Source organism: Pseudorca crassidens, chromosome 20 (genome assembly GCF_039906515.1).
Source record: "Pseudorca crassidens isolate mPseCra1 chromosome 20, mPseCra1.hap1, whole genome shotgun sequence".
Lineage (NCBI taxonomy): Eukaryota > Metazoa > Chordata > Mammalia > Artiodactyla > Delphinidae > Pseudorca > Pseudorca crassidens.
In genome coordinates this window covers 8,300,648-8,318,182 of record NC_090315.1, presented here as the reverse complement: position 1 = coordinate 8,318,182, position 17,535 = coordinate 8,300,648, and the positions used below count along the sequence as shown (strand labels likewise).

The 17,535-nt window shown below is 58.5% G+C and overlaps 2 protein-coding genes across 4 annotated transcripts in view; both read right to left on the bottom strand.

The window, feature by feature from the left end:
- Window positions 1-237: 237 nt before the first annotated feature.
- IL4I1 (interleukin 4 induced 1) overlaps window positions 238-17,535 on the bottom strand; it is a 39,276-nt gene continuing 21,978 nt past the window's right edge. The window contains exons 2-7 of the mRNA XM_067719344.1: window positions 5,863-6,101; window positions 5,064-5,176; window positions 4,250-4,451; window positions 2,122-2,190; window positions 1,622-1,758; window positions 238-1,184 (exon numbers count right to left, since the gene is read on the bottom strand). Of these exons, the coding sequence (XP_067575445.1) occupies window positions 410-1,184; window positions 1,622-1,758; window positions 2,122-2,190; window positions 4,250-4,451; window positions 5,064-5,176; window positions 5,863-6,101 (1,535 nt within the window). The 3' untranslated portion in view covers window positions 238-409. The remainder of the gene's footprint in view (window positions 1,185-1,621; window positions 1,759-2,121; window positions 2,191-4,249; window positions 4,452-5,063; window positions 5,177-5,862; window positions 6,102-17,535) is intronic.
- The window catches only part of NUP62 (nucleoporin 62), a 25,176-nt gene continuing 21,686 nt past the window's right edge, over window positions 14,046-17,535 (bottom strand). For all 3 annotated transcript variants that reach the window (XM_067719350.1, XM_067719348.1, XM_067719351.1), the window contains one exon: window positions 14,046-16,752. In XM_067719350.1, the coding sequence (XP_067575451.1) occupies window positions 15,138-16,688 (1,551 nt within the window). In that variant the 5' untranslated portion in view covers window positions 16,689-16,752 and the 3' untranslated portion in view covers window positions 14,046-15,137. The remainder of the gene's footprint in view (window positions 16,753-17,535) is intronic.

The window sequence follows — 17,535 nt, the reverse complement described above, 5'->3', positions numbered from 1 at the left end:
AGGTTCCCACTGTGTCGTGACAGCCGTTGTGGGGCACTGTGATTAACGTTTACCGGTGGCGCAAAGCAGTGTCCATCCTGTACCTCCTACTCCCCCAAACGGAGCCCGCGGCCCAGGAAGAAGTAGGACAGCTTCTGGGGCTCCAGGATAGGCGCAGCCCCTTCTACCGCGAGGGCTAATGGTTTTGCTCCTGCAAATTGGGGAAGCGACTGAGCCAGGGAGGGGGCGGGACCACACTGCTGTTTCCAAAAATACTTTAATATTGGGTCCTCTTTTGGGTCGTGTGCGGAGCAGTGACGGCATGTAAGGCTGGAGAGTGGGTGCCCCGCCCCCTTTCGAGGCTGCGCGGGTGGTGGTGGGCGGGCGCCACGTGCACATGCCCCATGCTGTTGATGGTCCGGGGGTCGTTTCAGCTGCTGGTCCGGCCGTTGATCAAGACCGCGGCCCGCAGTGCCGACTTGACGGCCGTCTCCACCCAGCCGTGCGGGTAGGCCGTGTGCTCGCCGGCGAAGTAAATGCGGCCGTGGGGGACCGCCCAATCGTACTCCTGATCCTCGTCCTTGTCGGTTCGCCAGAGCATCGGGGGCTGCACCACGAAGCCACCCTGGCTGTGCGGGTCCTCCGCCCAGCGCTTGACGATGCCGCTGCCGTCCCAGAGCCGGTACACGATGGGCCCGTGAAGCGCCGCCACGTCGTCGAGCGCCAAGCGTAGGGCTTCGGACAGGCTCAGGCCAGCGAACGTGGCAGCCGCGTCCGACCACGTGTACGAGGCGAGCAGCAGCGCGCCCTCGCCAGGCGGCGGATAGAATATCACGCGCGACGGTCGGTCGGTGTTCGAGTGGCCGCCTTCGATATGCTCGTCGTGCCAGAAGGGCCGGCGGAAGCTCAGGAACACCTTGGTGGCCGGCATGTAATGCAGCGCGCGCACTGCCTCCTGCCACTTGAGCGTCAGCGGCGGCGTGAAGGTGATGCGCTGCAGTGCGGGCCCGCTCACCGTCAGCAGCACCACGTCGGCCGTCAAGGACTTCTGATTCCGGGCCCGGCGCGAGGGCTCGAAGTACACGCTCACCTCGTGCGTCCCCTGCTTAATCGCCACGACGGGCGTGTGCAGCAGCACAGGCCCCGACAGCGAGCTCAGCAGCGCGCGCGGCAACAGGTCCCAACCGCCCGCGATACGGCTGTACCTGCGGCGGGGCGGGTGCGTGACGGGCTCTCGGGCCCTGCATCTCCGCAGCGGCCCCTCCCCAGACACTCCCCTCTCCCCGCTCCAGTTCTCACTTGCCGGTTGCCTCTAATCCCACCCCTTCATCTACCCCGCCCTCGTCAGTCCCCGATGGCCCCCCGAGGCCCGGGAGCTGAGCGGTGTGACCCGGGAACCCCGCCTCGTCCCCTCAGGGCCACGCCACTCGCCAGGTACCTTTCTTCCCCTGGAGGAACCGGGATGCGGGGGCGAGTGTGGCGGGACCCAGCGCGCCTCTCTCCGCCCCCTGGGCCCCTGCCCCCATATCTACAGGCCGCGCGCGCCCACCCCGCCAGCCCCGCCCACTCCGTACTCGCCCCATCGCCCCCCGCCCCCCCCCCCCCCCCCCCCCCCCGGCGTCTGTCCAGCCCGCCGCCTCACCGGAGCCGGTCGCTGAGGCAGCTGTGAGCCCGCAGGGCCTCGGCGAAGTTGAGATAGAAGAAGCCGTCCTTGGACATCACGTCTCCCAGGAGCCGAACGGCAGGCTGGCTCAGGTTCCCCTCCCCGAGGAGGTATTCCTGGGGGATGGCGTGGCCCACCCAGGTCAGGGCCCAGGCAGGCTGCACCTGCCGGCTCCGTACCCCCTCCCACGGGGCCGCTCCCTGCGGAGCCTCTTACTTAGTTCAGTGACACAGCCGTGCTTAGTGCGGTTCCCTGGACCTCAGCGATACGGCCCGCCCCACCTTGGGACAGATGAGGGAAACCGAAGCCCCAAGAGGGGCGTCCGAAGCCCCAAGAGGGGCGTGTCCAGCCCCGTCAGGCAGGGAGGAGGTGGCAGGCCCGGGGTCCCAGTTTCCTGCCTTCTGACTCCCCGCCCAAGGCCCCATGGACACCCTCCTTGTCATCGTTTCTCAGACAGCGACACCGAGGCCCTCACTCACCAGGAGCGTGTGCCTTTCAAACTTCATCATTGCCTTTCTGCAGCCCAGTGTCCTGAGATCTTCGATGGCCTGTGGAGGGACAAGCAGTGGCGCTGAGCTGTGGGGACAGGACCGGGGAGGCCCCACCTGGGGTCCAAACCTGGCTTCTCTTCCTGCTCCTGCTCACGGCCGGCCATTTACCTCTCTTGTTCAAGCTGCCAGGATGTTGCCCGTGCTCGGCCCTCAGCCTTGCCCTCCACCGCAACTATGTCACCACCCTGGGAAGTCCTCCTGAGTCATTGCTACCCCTCATTCCCCGGGCGTTCGGTCCACCGGACAATGTCACACTCATCCTGGTTGGGTGTTATTTTGTCTGCCTCTGTCCCAGCCTGTGCGCTCCATGCGCTGTGTCCTTATGGACAGTAATTATTTGTCTCAGTCAGCGCTGTGTCCTTATGGACGGTAATTATCTGTCGCCTGGATCGTTGTGGGCGCAGATGGAAGTGGAGTCTCTTCTGCCACCCACCCATCAGCCCTGACAGGGCATGACTGCTCACGGGGGTTTGTTCGCGGCGCCTCGCCTGCCCACAGCCTTCTGTGGCTCCCCAGTGCCTGGAGCCGCAGAGTTCCAGCCCTCAGCCTGCCGTTCAAGGCCCCTGCCACCCCCTCGGTCACCATCTTTTAGGGCAGCTTCAGGTCTGCAGCACAGTGTCCAGTGCTCAGACCACCCTCGGGTCTCCCCCACCTCCACGTCCCTGCACTTGCTCACCCCCCTCATCTTTGCCGGGCACCCAACTGGTCATCATTCACCACTTTGTTCAAGCCTCATCCCCTCCCGGAAGCCTCGCTGCCCTCTGTTTTCAGCCCTCTCCTTTGTCCACCTGGCTTCTCTCTTGTGGCCAGGGAACTCCCCAAAGGAGGTGTCCCTTCACTCACTCACTCACTCATTCACTCACCCTTCCCCTCACATTTCCCTAGGCTCCTTAAACTGGGCACTGCCAGGGCACAGAAATGGCCTGGACTAAGTGCCCACCCTGGTCCACGAGAGGAGATGGACAATTAGGAGCTCCCATAGGAGGCTTAGGCTGGCTCCTCCCTGAGGGCATCAGAGAAGGCTGCCTGGAGGAGGGGACACTGGAGCTGGTTCTTGAGGGATGAAAAGGGTTCCCTGGGTGGGAAAAGGAAAAGGCCTTCCAGGCAGGGTCAGTGGCATGGGTGTGGGACGGTGGACAAGCATAGTGCAAACGAAGGAGTACAGAGCTGAAGGTGTTTGGGCCACCATGAGAGTTTGGGGTGGGCAATAAAAATTTCTTGGAGAGAAGATGGGGCTAAAGGAGTGGGAGAGACCAGACTGCTCAGGGCTTCAAACTGAGGCTGAGGTGCTAGGGAGCATAGGGGGCTGTGAGCAGGGTGGGCCAGGGTGAGGATGCAGGGAGAGGTCCAGGCCTGAGCTGGGGCTGGAGCTGGGGGGACAGAGAGGAACAGTGTGAGGCAGTTGAGGGCAGGACGGATGGAGCTGGGGCCTGACAGGGAAGGCAGGAAGCGAGGATGGCCCCTGGAGCTCTGCTTCGTGACTGGGGGTGGTGATGATGGCACTGTTGTGAGATGGGGAACCCAGGAATCCGAGTGGGTTCAGGGAAGCTGCCGCCGAGCTCAGTGGGAGCTGGAGGGTCCTGGGGGATGGCCAGGGGGAGACAGACATAGGTCTGGGTCTCAGGAGATGGACTTGGAAAACAAGCCCACAGATCATAGTTTAAACCAAAGGTGTAGAGGGACTTCCCTGGCGGTCCAGTGGTTAAGACTCTGAGCTCCCAATGCAGGGGGCATGGATTCAATCCCTAGTCGGGGAACTAAGATCCCACATCCCACGGGCCGAATGACGCAGCCTAAAAAAAACCAAAACAAACCAACAAAAACCCCAAAGGTGTAGAAAGGTGAGGTTGTTCTGGCCAGTGTGTGAGTGAGAAGGGGATGGGAGATGGGGATCATCAGGGCTTATGGGGAAACTAAAGATGGAAGAGCCAGTGATGGGAAACCAGAAGGAATGGGAAAAGGAAAGCTAGGCCAGGAGGAGGAAAGGGCATGGGACACCACAGCGTGGAGGACAGGGGCAGGGGGACAGGGCTGCAGGGCTCGCGGACGCGCCTACCCTGTTGAGAGCCATCTGGTAGATTTCTTCGGGCGAGTGGCCCTTCTCCTTGGGATGCAGCTTGTAGCCCAGCTTCTCAGGCATCTTCTCCACCACGTAGTTCCGCAGCTTCACCTCGTGCACCTCCGTCCACGTGTTCTCGTCGTACTGGGTGAATTTGGTCAGATTGAGTCCCAGGCTCTTGCAGAGCGCATGGAGGATCCTGAGGGCGTGGGAGCCGCTGGTGAGGGTCGGGCGGGGGAGGTGAGGGCCCCTCTCCCCAGTGGGGCTTGGAGAAGGGAAGGGGGTGGGTGGGGCAGCTGGGGACGGGGCTTGGGGCTGGGCATGAGGCTGGAGCCGGGCTAGACTGGGGGTCCTCAGTGCCAGGGACAGGAATGAAAGGGGAACAAGGCTGGAAGGCTGAGGGCGGCGCACTTCAGGACTGGGTTTGGAGGGGGAGGTGGCTTTCACTGGGGATCAAGTAGGAATGGGGACAGAGCTGTGTTGGATGGGGGTGGGAGCTGGGGATGGGGAAAGGACCAGGGTCGGGGAAGATAGAGCTGGGGGTCTGGAAGGGCTGGACGCAGTGGCCTGAGCACTTCAGGGGTTCAGTGGTGGGGCTGGAGCCGGGAGGCCCGGAAGTGTCAGTCAGGAAAAGGACAGAGCTGGAGGTTGGGTCTAGGCCTGACTTTACTGGGGCGCCAGGTTTGGGGTCAGAGTTGAGGTTCGTGCTGGCACTGGAGCAGTGATTGAGTTGGGAATCTGGTTGAGACTGGGCTCAGAGGTAGGGGCTGGGGTGGCCCTGCGCCTGCCTGGCCCCCAGGTCAGGCCCCACCTGTGCGAGCTAGGCATGCGCATGGCTCCCAGCTCCCCAATCCAGCCGGTCTTCCGGTCCCGGTAGGTGAAGATTCGGCCCCCGATCCTGCTGTCTGCCTCCAGGATGGTGACCTGAGGGACGATGGGCAGCAAGCAGGTGCTTTAGCTCCTCCCACTGACTCCCCATCTCCACCCTGTCGCAGCCCGCACCCCACACCCACCCAATCTTCCATCCCCACAGCAGCACGGATGGAGATGAAAGAAGGATCTTTTTTTATGGGGAGGTGGGAGGGGCTGGTGGGAGAACAGAAAGTCATAGTGAACATGTACAATGTGACAATTTCCAGACTGCAGCAGGAAGGCCGCTGGCCAGATTTCAGAGGGACTTCCCAGCTCAGGGAGTGGGGAGATTTCTTGTGTGTACTGAAGCCATTGGCCTGGCCCATACTCATTCTTGGATTTCAGTGGGAGGGACAGTGGTTAGACTTCAGGGGGCACTCCCCCTTGTGCGGAGTTTCCATCTCCACCAACACAAATTCCCCCCAGGAAGTTGGAAGAGGTTTCAAGGGACTTTCCTCCAGGATGAGAGTGGGGCAGGGAAAGTCAAAGCCCTCAGCACAGACACATGTTCCCTCTGGGTTTCATGTTAGAGCAGAGGGTTCCAGGCCTCGCTCCCCTGACCACAAGGAAAGCATAGCTCCCTCTCTCCGCCTCCCATCACCCCCACCCCTCAACAGGGACATGGCCAGGTCCCTGTACCCAGGACTCCCAGCCGCAGCAGGAAAGACTCAAGGTAGACAGCAAGCAGCACTTCTCACCTTGTGTCCAGCATCGCTGAGCACCTTGGCGGCCAACAACCCAGCCACGCCTGCACCAACCACAGTCACCCTCTGGGGCTTCGAGGTCCGATTGAGGCCCAAGGTCAGGACTCTGAGCAGCTGCTCATAGTCGGGGTCTCGCATACATTTCTCGAAGGGGTCGCGGCTCTGGGCAGTTTGCCAGTCCAGGGAGGCCGCCAGGCTGAGGAGGATGGGGACCAGGGCGAGGAGGCGCCAGGCTGGGAGGAAGAAGGACAGGGTCAGCAGGCAGCTCAGCGGGTATGTGGGGAGAGAAAAGCGGCTTCTGCTCCCTCCGCTGCTTACTTACCCAAGGAGTCCATGTCTCTCTGGGGGAGATGTTGTCTGGGTTGGAGGGGAAGCAGGGCCACTATGACAGGAGCCTGTGTCCCCCCCAGCCTGGCCCACTGTGGGCTGCCCCGCGCCCACCTCAGCCCTCCCCACTATGGCCCTGGTCTCTCTACACGTGTGTGTCCCCTGTTCCCGGGCTAGCCGGCTCCTGGTCTCTGCTCACCTGTCTGCCCTCCTCTCCTGTCTCTCTTCTCTGTCCCACCTTTCTCTCACCTCCTCTGGGTCTCCCTGTTTCTCCCTTATCTGCCCTGCTCAGCCCTGTCTCCCCGTCTGTTTCTGTGGGGCCCAGTCTCTCTGCAGCCTCCTCGCTACCTCGGCCTCCGCAGGCATTAGCACCTCCTCTCTCCTCTGTCCCCTCCGCCTGTCTGCCGAGTCCCCCGTCTCGGCCCTTAAACTGAGCCGAACCCCGCCCTCCCCTCCCTCTTGGGAAATCGAGCTGTGGGAAATGAAACTCCTTTCCTTGGGGGCGGGTCAGATGCTCAGAGTCTAGTTGAGGCTGGAGGGGGCGCGGCAGCAGGGGAAGGGGTTGGGAGGAAGCAAATCAGTCTGGCCTGCCCGAGCCCTTGGTCCCCCTGATCTGTGAGGGCCCCTGTGTCTGCCCTCTTCTCTGCCCTCTCTGCCTCTTTCATTCTCAGAGCAGGGGAGAGGCGGCCTCTGGCCTTGGGACTGCGTGTGCCCTGCGACAGCCTCTGAGTCCTTCTCTGTGTCAGCCGTCCCTGTGCTCTGGAGGGCCCTCGCTGGCCCCCGCCACATGGCCGCTCTGAGCTCAGTGAAACGGGCACAGCAGGGGACTCACAGGCAGCAGCTCGTGGTCGGTGGCACGAGCTCTGGGCCAGCCTGCCTGGGTCCTGAGTCTGGCACCTGCCAGGGGGGACTTGGAGCAGGCCTTCCCCTCTCTTTGGCTCCGGTGTCATCTGTCAAGGTGGGGGCCGCTCCTGTGCTGGTGGGAGTAGGCAGTGAATCCAGGTCGGGGCCCTGGGAACAGCAGCCGGGTCAGTACTAGAAGCTGCTTCTTGGGAAATGCCAGCTGCTGCCGCCGCGGGGGGTGCTAGAGGGATTCAGTGAAGGCCCCCTCAACCCCAGCCCTGCACAAGGAGCCCGTCCCCCCTGCGCTGAGAACCACTGTGACGCTCGGCTCAGGCTAGGGCTTCGGCGGGGGGCACCTCGGAGAAAGCGTCGAGTGCTTCTGTCTCTCTCCCTGGCTTTGGCCATCGCCACCCACTGTCCGCGGGCCCTTTTCTCCTCAGGGGCGAGGGGCAGGCAGTGGGAACAGGGTGACCCGGCTCCAAGGAGCCCCTGCGGGGCTCATGGCTTCGGGACTTCAGCCAAGGGGACCTATGGTGGGTCCCTTGAAGGGGGTGGGCAGAGGCAATCTTGGGGATTTTTCTGGGGGTTGGAGGAGAGAGCACCAGGCGAGTGGTAAGAAGGAAAGCCAGAGGGCAGCAGGTGCTCTGCAGCAACCAGTTGGGAAAATCCAAACAGTAAATCAAAGAGGGATGTGGTTTGATGGAGGTACGGGGTTGGAGGGGGTGCATACCAGTGAGTCAGAAAACATCTGATGTGGGTGGGAAGGCGGTGGCCAAGAAGGAAACAAAATCAGTGAGCTGGACAATAAGAGAAAGCCAAGGGCGCGAGTCAGCAAAAACCAGCAGCGAGAGGGTTGCCGCTCTCTGAGGTGGCCTGTGCTCAGAGCTCTGCCCTGGGCAGAGGAGGAATCTGAGGCTCAGAGGTGGCCAGGGGCTGGGCAGGGGCGGACCCCAGGACTTGCACAGGCCTCAGAGCTGGCAGGCCTTCCCATCGCAGACCCCGCCTGCTTTATTCACAATGACGTGGAGGGTTGGCGTGCCATCGTGTCAGGACCTTACACACCTTGTGAGGGAGGGGAACCTGGCCCGCGGCGGAAAAGGCACCTGCCCGGGGTCCCACAGTGGGAAACAGCAGAGCTGGGAGTCCACCTGATCCCAGGTCCCTGCCCCCACCCCGTCCCCTTCCCAGAGGCCCCTCTGCTCTACGGCCTCATGGCAATGTCCCACACAGAGAAAGGGAGCAGCAAGAACATGGAAGCAGAAAGGGATGGAGGCAGCAGAGCCAAGGGGCTCCCAGGGCATGTCTGGGCAAGGAGTGTTGGTCCGCAGAGCATCTGGGGGGCCCTCCTGGGGTCCCTGGGTTGACCCCCTGGTCTCTCCTGCACAGGGTCTCTGTTCACAGTCCCCCCGGCTCCGGGCACACCCCCAGTTCACCCCCTGGACTATGTGGAAGGCATGCAGCCTTACCCCAGAGACCCCATGCAAGGAGTCAGGTGGGGAGGCGAGCAGGACTCTCGGAGGCTACGAGGGCAAGGCCTGCTCGGCCTCCTGGATGCTGATAAAGTGACGGTGGGTCCTGCTGAGTACCGCGTGCCCGACACGCTACACGTTCTACTTCATTGACTCCAGTGACAACTCTGACAGGGTGGGTTGAGCTGTCCCCATTTTACAGTGGAGAAAACTGGGGCCCAGATCAGGCACCAGCTAAGGGGCAGAACCTGTGTTTGATCCCAGCAGCCCGGCTCCAGGATGGCTAACACTTGGTTAGCTCAGGCTCGTGGACCGGGGATGGGGCCCGGGTAGGGGCTCTCCGTGTCGGTGCTATGCAGTTGGGACCGTTTTTGTGAGGAAGGTCCTGTGCATTGTAGGACGTTGAGTAGCATCACTGGCCTCTACCCACTAGATGCTGGTAGCGCTTGCCCCTCCAGGCTTAACAGCTACAAATGTCTCTAGACATCGCCAACCATTCCCAGAGGAAGGGGAGGCAGAATCGCCCTGGCTTAGGGTTTGGTTGATGCTGGGTGGAACACCCAAGAGCGGCCAGATACGGTCCACAGTCCAGTTGGCAGGAAGAGACATGCTGGAAGGCCGTACACCAAAGGTTGTTTTGGGGTCAAGAGATTATGAGTAATTTGGGGGTTGCTTTGGTAGAAATGACTGGATCTTCCAGACTCATTCCTGATAAAATCAGAGATTGGTGTTAGGGCTGAATTTACGGTATTAGGGTATGAATTAGGGTCACGAGAAAGAGTGGTTTGGATTAGGTTAGGTTTCCTAAGCTTGTGAGTAGGAGACACAGGACACACAGTGAGAACTGAGGGTGGCGGCAGATGGTAGGAAAGACCTGGGGCTTTTTCAACCCTTTCAGGTAAAAACTGTCTCTAGGGAGAAAACCCTACCTTATTTGGCTGGCTTCTAGAACCACAATGACAGTTCTAACAGGGTTAGGTCACATCCGAAGCAGCCAGAGACCTGGCCCCGCTCCCGCCCCCCCCCCGGGGGGCCCTCTGTGGCCCCTCAGGGCAGCTACTAGTGATGGTGGCCACAGAGATGGGCAACGGACAGGGCTAGTGCCTTATATATATCCTTTCCTCTGAGTCAGTCCAAAGACCCTGAGTGGTCAGTATTAAAACTTTCCCCGAGTCTCAGAGGAGGGCAGGGCCTACCCAGGGGATGCCAAGGGCCCCAGACAGAAGTCGGGGGTCCAGACCTGGATGGGGAGGGGTGCAGAGGGCAGAGGACAGACCTACTTGAGGCCCTGATCCCTGGCCTGACACCTAGACAGGGGCCCCCTTCCCTCTGAGCCCCCTTGCCCCTCCTTCCCCAGTTTCCAGAACCCCAGGGCTCTGATGGGGGGGCACTCACTGCATGGCTGGCTCTGGCGGGCTCTCTCAGCGCCCATGGCCTTTCTGGTTAGCCCGGGACAGAAGTCATCGTTGGGCATATGTGAAACCGGGCTGAGTAGTGCTGGCTCTGTCCTGATTCCCTTGTTAGACCAGAGATGCCAGGGTCCTGGTGTGGGATCAGAGCAGTTGGGAGGCTGTGGAGCGCAGATGCCCCCTTCTCGAAAGTTTTTTATTACGGAAAATTTCAAACATATATAAAAACAGACTAGGATGATGAAGCCAGGTGCATTCATCGCCTCATAGCCTATCTTGTTTCATTTACACTTTCTCCCTCCCCCACTGATTATTTTACAGCAAACCCAGACATATTATCATTTTTGTAGGTGCATACTTGAGGATGTTTCTGTAAGACAGAAGTTGGCAAACTTTTTCTATAAACATCTGAGGCTTTTGGGGCCACGTGGTCTCCACCTCGCCTACTCAACTCTGTCCTCCTAGCAGTCACAGCACGTAAATGGATGGGTGTGGCTGTGTTCCAGTAAAACTTTACTTACAAAAACGGGAAGCGGGGTCACAGTTTGCCAACCTCTGCGCTAAAAGAACAGAACTTGGTGGGAGGGATAAATTGGGAGTTTGGGACTGACATATATACATTGCTATATATAAAATAGATAACTAATAAGGACCTACTGTATGGCCCAGGGAACTCAGTACTCTGTAATGACATATGTGAATAGAATCTAAAAGCGTGGATTTATGTATATGTAAAACTGATTCACTTTGCTGTATAGCAGAAAATAATACAACATTGTAAATCAACTATACTCCAATAAAAATTAATTTTAAAAAGATAAGAACTTATTTGCCTTTTCAAAAATAAAACTCCAATACCATTATCATATTTAAAAATGACATTAAATCAATGCTTACACTTCCCTGATTATCTCAAAACGTGTTTTTTTTTTTCTTTGGGCCACGCCATGCGGCATGCAGGATCTTAGTTCCCCGACCAGGGATCGAACCTGTGTCCCCTGCACTGGTAGCGCGTAGTCTCAACCACTGGACCACCAGAGAAGTCCCATCAAAACTTTTTTTTCTTTTAACAGTTGGTTTGAATCAACATTCACAGAGCCCACACTGCACCTGATACTGAGTATCTTTGACAGGAAGTGTCACTTTCAGTTCAGTGGATTTGGGGGTCTATGTTCTTATAACCCGGGGTGGGGTCTGATATGGCCCCATGGCCCCAGGCTAGGCCTGAGCCTAGCAGAGCAGCACACCTGGGCTCTGCCTCGGGGAAATCTCAGCAGGTCATGGGGTTGAACCAGGATGGTGTCTGGAGGTAAGGTGTGGGTAGCGCCCAGGTGGGTCTCTGGAGTGTGAAGTGACCAGTGCCAAGGTGTGTGAGGGCTGTGGGAGAGGCCCAGGGGCGGCTCAGGACAGTTATGTCTGGCTGGGGGTTGCCTGGTGTCCACAAGCAGACCTGACTTCTGAGGGTGAGGGATTTTGTTCCTGGGAAGTTCTGCAGAGAGCTGCTGGTCTGAGGGCAGACTTTTAAAGCACCAAGGCAATTTTGAGGTCGATTGAAAACCCTGGGAGCAGTGGTGTGCTGGAGCTGGCTCACACCTATTCACGAGAGCCGACCATTTAATTTTCGGATCTCTTTTTTGGTTTTGCTTTGCGAGCCATTATTAAAATATTAAAATATTTACAATTAATTTTATTTACTCAAAATTCATCCCTTAATTATCTGATTATCTTTTACTATTACATATATACTCTTGAGGTGAATTAGTTGCATCTACACAGTGTGTGTCAATTTCCCAAATTTGTGTTTGGTGACTTCATCTTGGTGGCTTGAAATCAGCCACAGTGGGAGAATTTACACCATGGGAATGGGCATATGCTATCGGTCAGGGCTTTCCCTGACCCTGGAGGGCTGACTGCTACCAGCACACCACTGCTTGAGACTCATTTGTTTCAACTTCCCTTTGGAGATCAAGGCTGCTCGACCTCTGGAAATCTCTGGTTGTTTCAAACATCTGACTCCTTTTTTTTTTTTTTTTTTTGCGGTACGCGGGCCTCTCACTGTTGTGGCCTCTCCTGTTGCGGAGCACAGGCTCCGGACGCGCAGGCTCAGTGGCCATGGCTCACCGGCCCAGCCGCTCCACGGCATGTGGGATCTTCCCGGACTGGGGCACGAACCCGTGTCCCCTGGATCGGCAGGCGGACTCTCAACCACTGCGCCACCAGGGAAGCCCCAACATCTGACTCTTTGATCCCCACCTGTGCCAGATGAGGCAGGGGCATCATCCTGGGGAAAGGGCCGGGCCATAACGGAGGCAGTTGTTTGAGGGTGTCTCGGAGATGAAAAGCGAGCCGTAACCATAACCCCACAGTCGCCACTCTTACCCCTAAACAGGGAGAAGAAATGCCGTAACAGCTTACTGAGGGAGATTCACCTTTAAAAGCCTCTGACTGCGAATTTAGCCACCACGCTTGTCTTCATGTTAATTAATGAAGAGGAACTTAAGGAGAGGCCATTTGTCTGGACTGACAAGGAAATGCATCTGTTTTCTTCCTAGAAAGGGAAACTGCAATTACAATGAAGCCAGCATCCGCAGGGTGGTACCCAGTCAGCTGCTGACCCTATTGCAATCTTGGGAACACCCCTGGCTCCCCCAGGAAGCCACTGGAGCTATTCCCCCCATGGTGCCCAAGCACGGGAGCCCCCACTCTGGCACAGCTGTTGTGTCGAATTATTATAATCGCTTGTGTTCTTCAAAGTGGGGTGCCGAGATCCCCTGGGGTGTGGGAGGAAAATACTAGAACTTCAATTTGTTTTTATTTAAAAAAATACAACTATAAGAAAGCAATTAAGCTCCACTAATGTTTAATATGCAAAGTAACAGGTATATGCATTGGAAATGCAAGCTCAAGGAATTTTTTTTTTCTTATCGAGATTGTGTGGCCCCTGCCAGTGACCTCATGCGCAGAGAATTATCGTTCCTTTTTTTTTTTTTTGCAGTACGCGGGCCTCTCGCTGTTGTGGCCTCTCCCGTTGCGGAGCACAGGCTCTGGACGCGCAGGCTCAGCGGCCATGGCTCACGGGCCCAGCCACTCCCCGGCTTGTGGGATCCTCCCAGACCGGGGCACGAACCCGTGTCCCCTGCATCGGCAGGCGGACTCTCAACCACTGCGCCACCAGGGAAGCCCTGTCGTTCCATTTTTGAAACCCCAATGCTAGATCAGGATCTGGTAGGTAGTAGGTGCTCCAAAGATGGATGCTGAATGAATACATGTAGGTAAAACACTACTTCCTACTTTCTAAGGGGACTCAAGGCCTCCCTATCCCTCCTCAGCTTAGGTGAGGGAGTCAGATACGGGTCCCGGATGAAGTCACGGCTCACAGATGGCACAAAGGGCCACTGTTGCAGGGGCCGGAGCCTTCGGAGAGAAGCAACTGGGGTTGCCGGGGTCTCCCTCCTCTAGCTCGTTCCCGTCCCTCTTCCATGGCTTCTGCTGGGATGGGACAGTGGTTCTTAGCAGCCCAAGATGGCCTGAGGAAATGACTCATGATCATGACTTTGGGAAACTGGCCCATACATGTCCAGTGTCCTTGGGCCCTCCTTAGCCAAAACACGGCTTAGTGTGGCACAGGCTGAGGGAGGCTGGAGGGCAGACTTCCAACGCCCTGAACCAGGAGCAAGATCTGAGCGCTCGGCATCACTAGCGCCTACAGGGGCCAGGGTCAGAGGGAGAACGTCAGGCCAGTATCTGGAAATCACCCGATACAAAGCTGCAGCCCAGCTTTACCTGTTGCCCACTGTTGAAGCACAACTAGAACCCTCCGGCCAGCCCCAGGTAACGGGGAGAGGAGTGCCGCTGATGACACGCCTTGGGGATGGTGACAGATGACTGGGTATTTCCATGTACTGGAAGATATGACCCAGCTGTAACGGGTCCCCCCCTGCTCCTCTCCCGCCATCAGCACCAGAGGAAGCCACGCTGTGAACACGTGTGTGTGTGTGTGTACGTGTGCGCACGCCTCGGCAGTGCGTTTAGGTTTGCTTGCTTCTGAATTTCAGACAAATGGCATCCCACTTGATCTGGAACCTGCTCTTCCCCAGCCTTCTTCTAAGTTATCCACATCAACAGCAGCTTTTTCATTCCACCATAAACTTTATTTTATTTAGAAACGCAACAGACAGCCGTAGGTATTTCAGCGCAGCAGAGTGTACAGACAAACACAAAAGACACCTGGGATACAGCTGGCGGGCTTCTGCCTTCTGCACACCGTGGGTCTATCCCACTGCAGCTGACTAGGTTTGCTTTGGCTTTGGGAGGTTCAGAATCAAGTCTGTGGCCACCTCTGGCACCCTGGCCACTTAACAGGCATCCTGTGGACTAATGTTTTATGCTGGTTTCATCTCTACTGTTCACCTGTTTGACAAGTGTGACAGGAATTGTGCCGAGGACACAAGGGGAACAAGAAACAGTCCCTGCCCCCAGGGGCTCACAACCTAATGGCGAGGCAGAGAAGTAAACAGTCGGCACAATACAGTGTGACGAGTGTAACCAAAGATGTGAGCTCGCAAGCTCAGTGTGGTGTGGGGCCCGCAGGATGCAGGGCGGCCACCTGACCCAGCTTCAGGGTGGCTGAGAGGGCTTCCCGGAGGAGAAGCCTGAGACAAGGAGACGAGGACGAGGAGGTGTGTCAGCCAGGCAAGGTGAGACCTCTTTTCTCAACACCTCATTCAAGTCCCTCATCTGACCTATCTCTCCTCCTTTGAAATTCTAGGTCCCACTGTCCATTCCATTCACAAGTCACTTCTCTATACTGGTTACGCTTATACCAGGCTGCTGGCTCCTTGAGGATGGAGATTCTTCAACCGTAGTCTTTTCTCCCTGCACCTACGACTGTGTGTTGGACAGGGTGGCCACGTGGCACCCCGGCTGGGAGACAAGTGGTTCTCAGGCAGCTCAGTGCTTCTCCAGCTCTTGGAGGTGGTTGGTTGTAGTAGATGGAGAGAGTCTAGGACACACAAACACCACACCTGTGAGGCTGCTGCCTGGACCGGTGCTCTGAGAATCCTTTCTATTCGCTAAGGTGGAAAGTCTAACCACAGAACAGTTCTCTCAACAGCACGACTGTTTGAAAGAAAGAAAGAAAGAAACATGTATTTCACTGCAACCCCAAATGGGACAGTAACTGCATGTCCCCAGCCCCGCTGTGCACCCTCGGGGCAGTGGCTCAGTCGAAGGTGATGCGGAAGCTGCGCTCCTGCTCCTTGCGGCGGCCCTCGCACACCTTGGTCACCTCCTCCACCTTCCTCTGCAGCAGGGCTGAGTTCTGGTCGATCCACTGCAGCGAGTCCATGTGCGCGTTGAGGATCTTGCAGATCTGCTGCAGCGGGTCGCTGGTGTCGGCGGGGCCCCCTGACGTGTTCAGATGCTCGATGATGTCCTTGAGGTCCTGGGCCATGCGCTTCAGCTGTGCATCGATGTTCTCGGCCAGCTTGTAAGTCTTCTCTCGCTCCTCGTCGGCGTGCTGCAGGTACACCGTCCCGCTCTGCTCCTTGACCGACTCCTCCAGCGGGCTCAGCAGGTCCTCCAGCTCCTTCTGCTGAGACAGGATGAAGTCGAGCTCCTGGTCCAGCCTCTTCTGGTCCAGCTTCACCTTCTCGACCTCGCGGTGGAGGGTGGTGATCTTCTCCCCGTTCTCGATCAGCGTGCGGTCCCAGGCGTTGACCTGCGTGGCCTGCTGTAAGAAGTGCCGTTCCTGGTCCTCCAGCTCCAGGCTCCACTTGTTGATCAGACTCTCCAGCTGGGCGTAGGTCATCGCGGGGCTGGTGGACACCCCGGTGGCTGCACTGGGGCCGGCTGGGGTGGTCCCGGAGGCCGCTGTGTTGCTGGGGATCCCAGCTGGAGCCAGTGGTTTTATATTCAAGGAGAAGCCGGTGGTGGCAGTGGTGGCGGTGGTGGTCGTTGCCGTGGAGGTGGTGGAAGCTGCTCCAGGGGCCTTCAGGCTGAAGCCCAACGTCCCCACTCCGGGCGTCCCTGCCGTGGTGGCTGGGGCACAAAGGGAGAGCCCGGTGGCAGCAGACGAGGCTGGAGCATTTGCCAGCGAGGCAAAGAGCGAGGGCCCAGCACTGGCGGTAGTGGCGGTGGGTGCGGAAGCAGCCGGCTGTGTGGCCCCTGCTCCAGTGGCCACTGGCGTGGCCGGTGTGAAGGGCAGCCCGGTGAGGGCCGTGGGCTGGGCCGAACTCCCCATGGAGCCAATGTTGAAGCCGGAGGTCCCGGTCTGGGACGTGCCTCCACCCGTGAACGAGAAGCCCCCAGGTGTGGTGGACGGAGCAGCAGACGTGGTGGTAGGACCAAACACAAAGCCGGTGGGCGCCGTGCCCTGGGCTGACGTGACGGCGCTCGAGATGGCATTGGTGAGGGTGCTGCCGCCGAGCCCAAAGCCGCTGGGCTGCGTCGTGGCTGGGGTGGCAGCTGTGCCGCTCAAGTTTAGCTTTGGGCTGTTGATCCCTAAGGAAAATCCGGTTGCTCCTGCTGTAGGAGTTGTGGTTCCAAAACTGAATCCTGGGGTCTGTGTCGCCGGAGCCTGGGTGGTGAGTGAGAACAGGCTGGTGGAAGGGGTGCTCGCGGCTGGCTGGGAGGGAGTCCCAAAATTAAACCCGCCGGTGCCAGACGTGGAGAAAGAAAACCCCGTAGCAGGCGTGGTTGTTGCTGTCTTTGCAGCGCCAAAGGTGAACCCGCCTGTGGGGGCCCCAGTGCCTCCAAAATTAAACCCGCTCATGGCTCCAGACTCTGGTGGCAGCAGCTACTCCAGCTCCCAAAGCAAATCCACCGGTGTCTGCAACCTTGGAAAGATTTTTCAAAGCAGAGGAAGTGACATGATCAGATGACAGTTTTGGAAAGGCAGCCTCAGCGGTATGACGGATCCGTCTGCAGGGTGGCAGGACTCGATAGTTCTGATTAAGCAGCCACCCACCCTCTTCTCAATGTGTGGCCTAACCAGGCCCTGCTGAGCTAGTAAAGAAGGATCGGGATGCACAGCCCGTCCCGGGGGTCAGGCACTAGGAGCTGCAGGTGCTTGGGCCGCTCATGGCCACAGCCAGCACCAGCGGGAGCCCTGCTGCCAAGGAGGGGAAGGCCGAAGAGCGGGCGCCTGAACCGACCTCAGCCCCTGAGGAGGAGGTCGGATTCGAGGCGCTTCTGGCGAGCGGGGCTAGAGGCACACAAGCGCCTTTGGGACCTGCTCCGCAGGCCTCCCTGCTGACTGCAAGTGGGTGGGGGTAGGCTGATTAGGCACAGTGCCACCCCCCACGTGCCCTTCTGGACCTCACAGAGAGACGGGCCCCGGGAAGCTGAGCCGTACGCCAGGGCCTTGGGTGCCAAAGCCCCTCCCTGCGCATACCCCACACCATTTAGGAGGATGCAGGGCATGTTGGCGCAGTCCCTCGCCCTCCTTCTAACTCAGGGGTGGGCACGAGACCCGAGTGCTCAATCAGTGCGCTTGCTGTCCCCGGCCGCAGAGACTGGTTCAAGGGGACATGGAGACACGAGTTGGCCAAGAGATCTCCCCCGGGTTTCTCTCCAGGTGCTACAGAGGGGCCTCCTCCACCTGCAGGTGCAGGGCACAG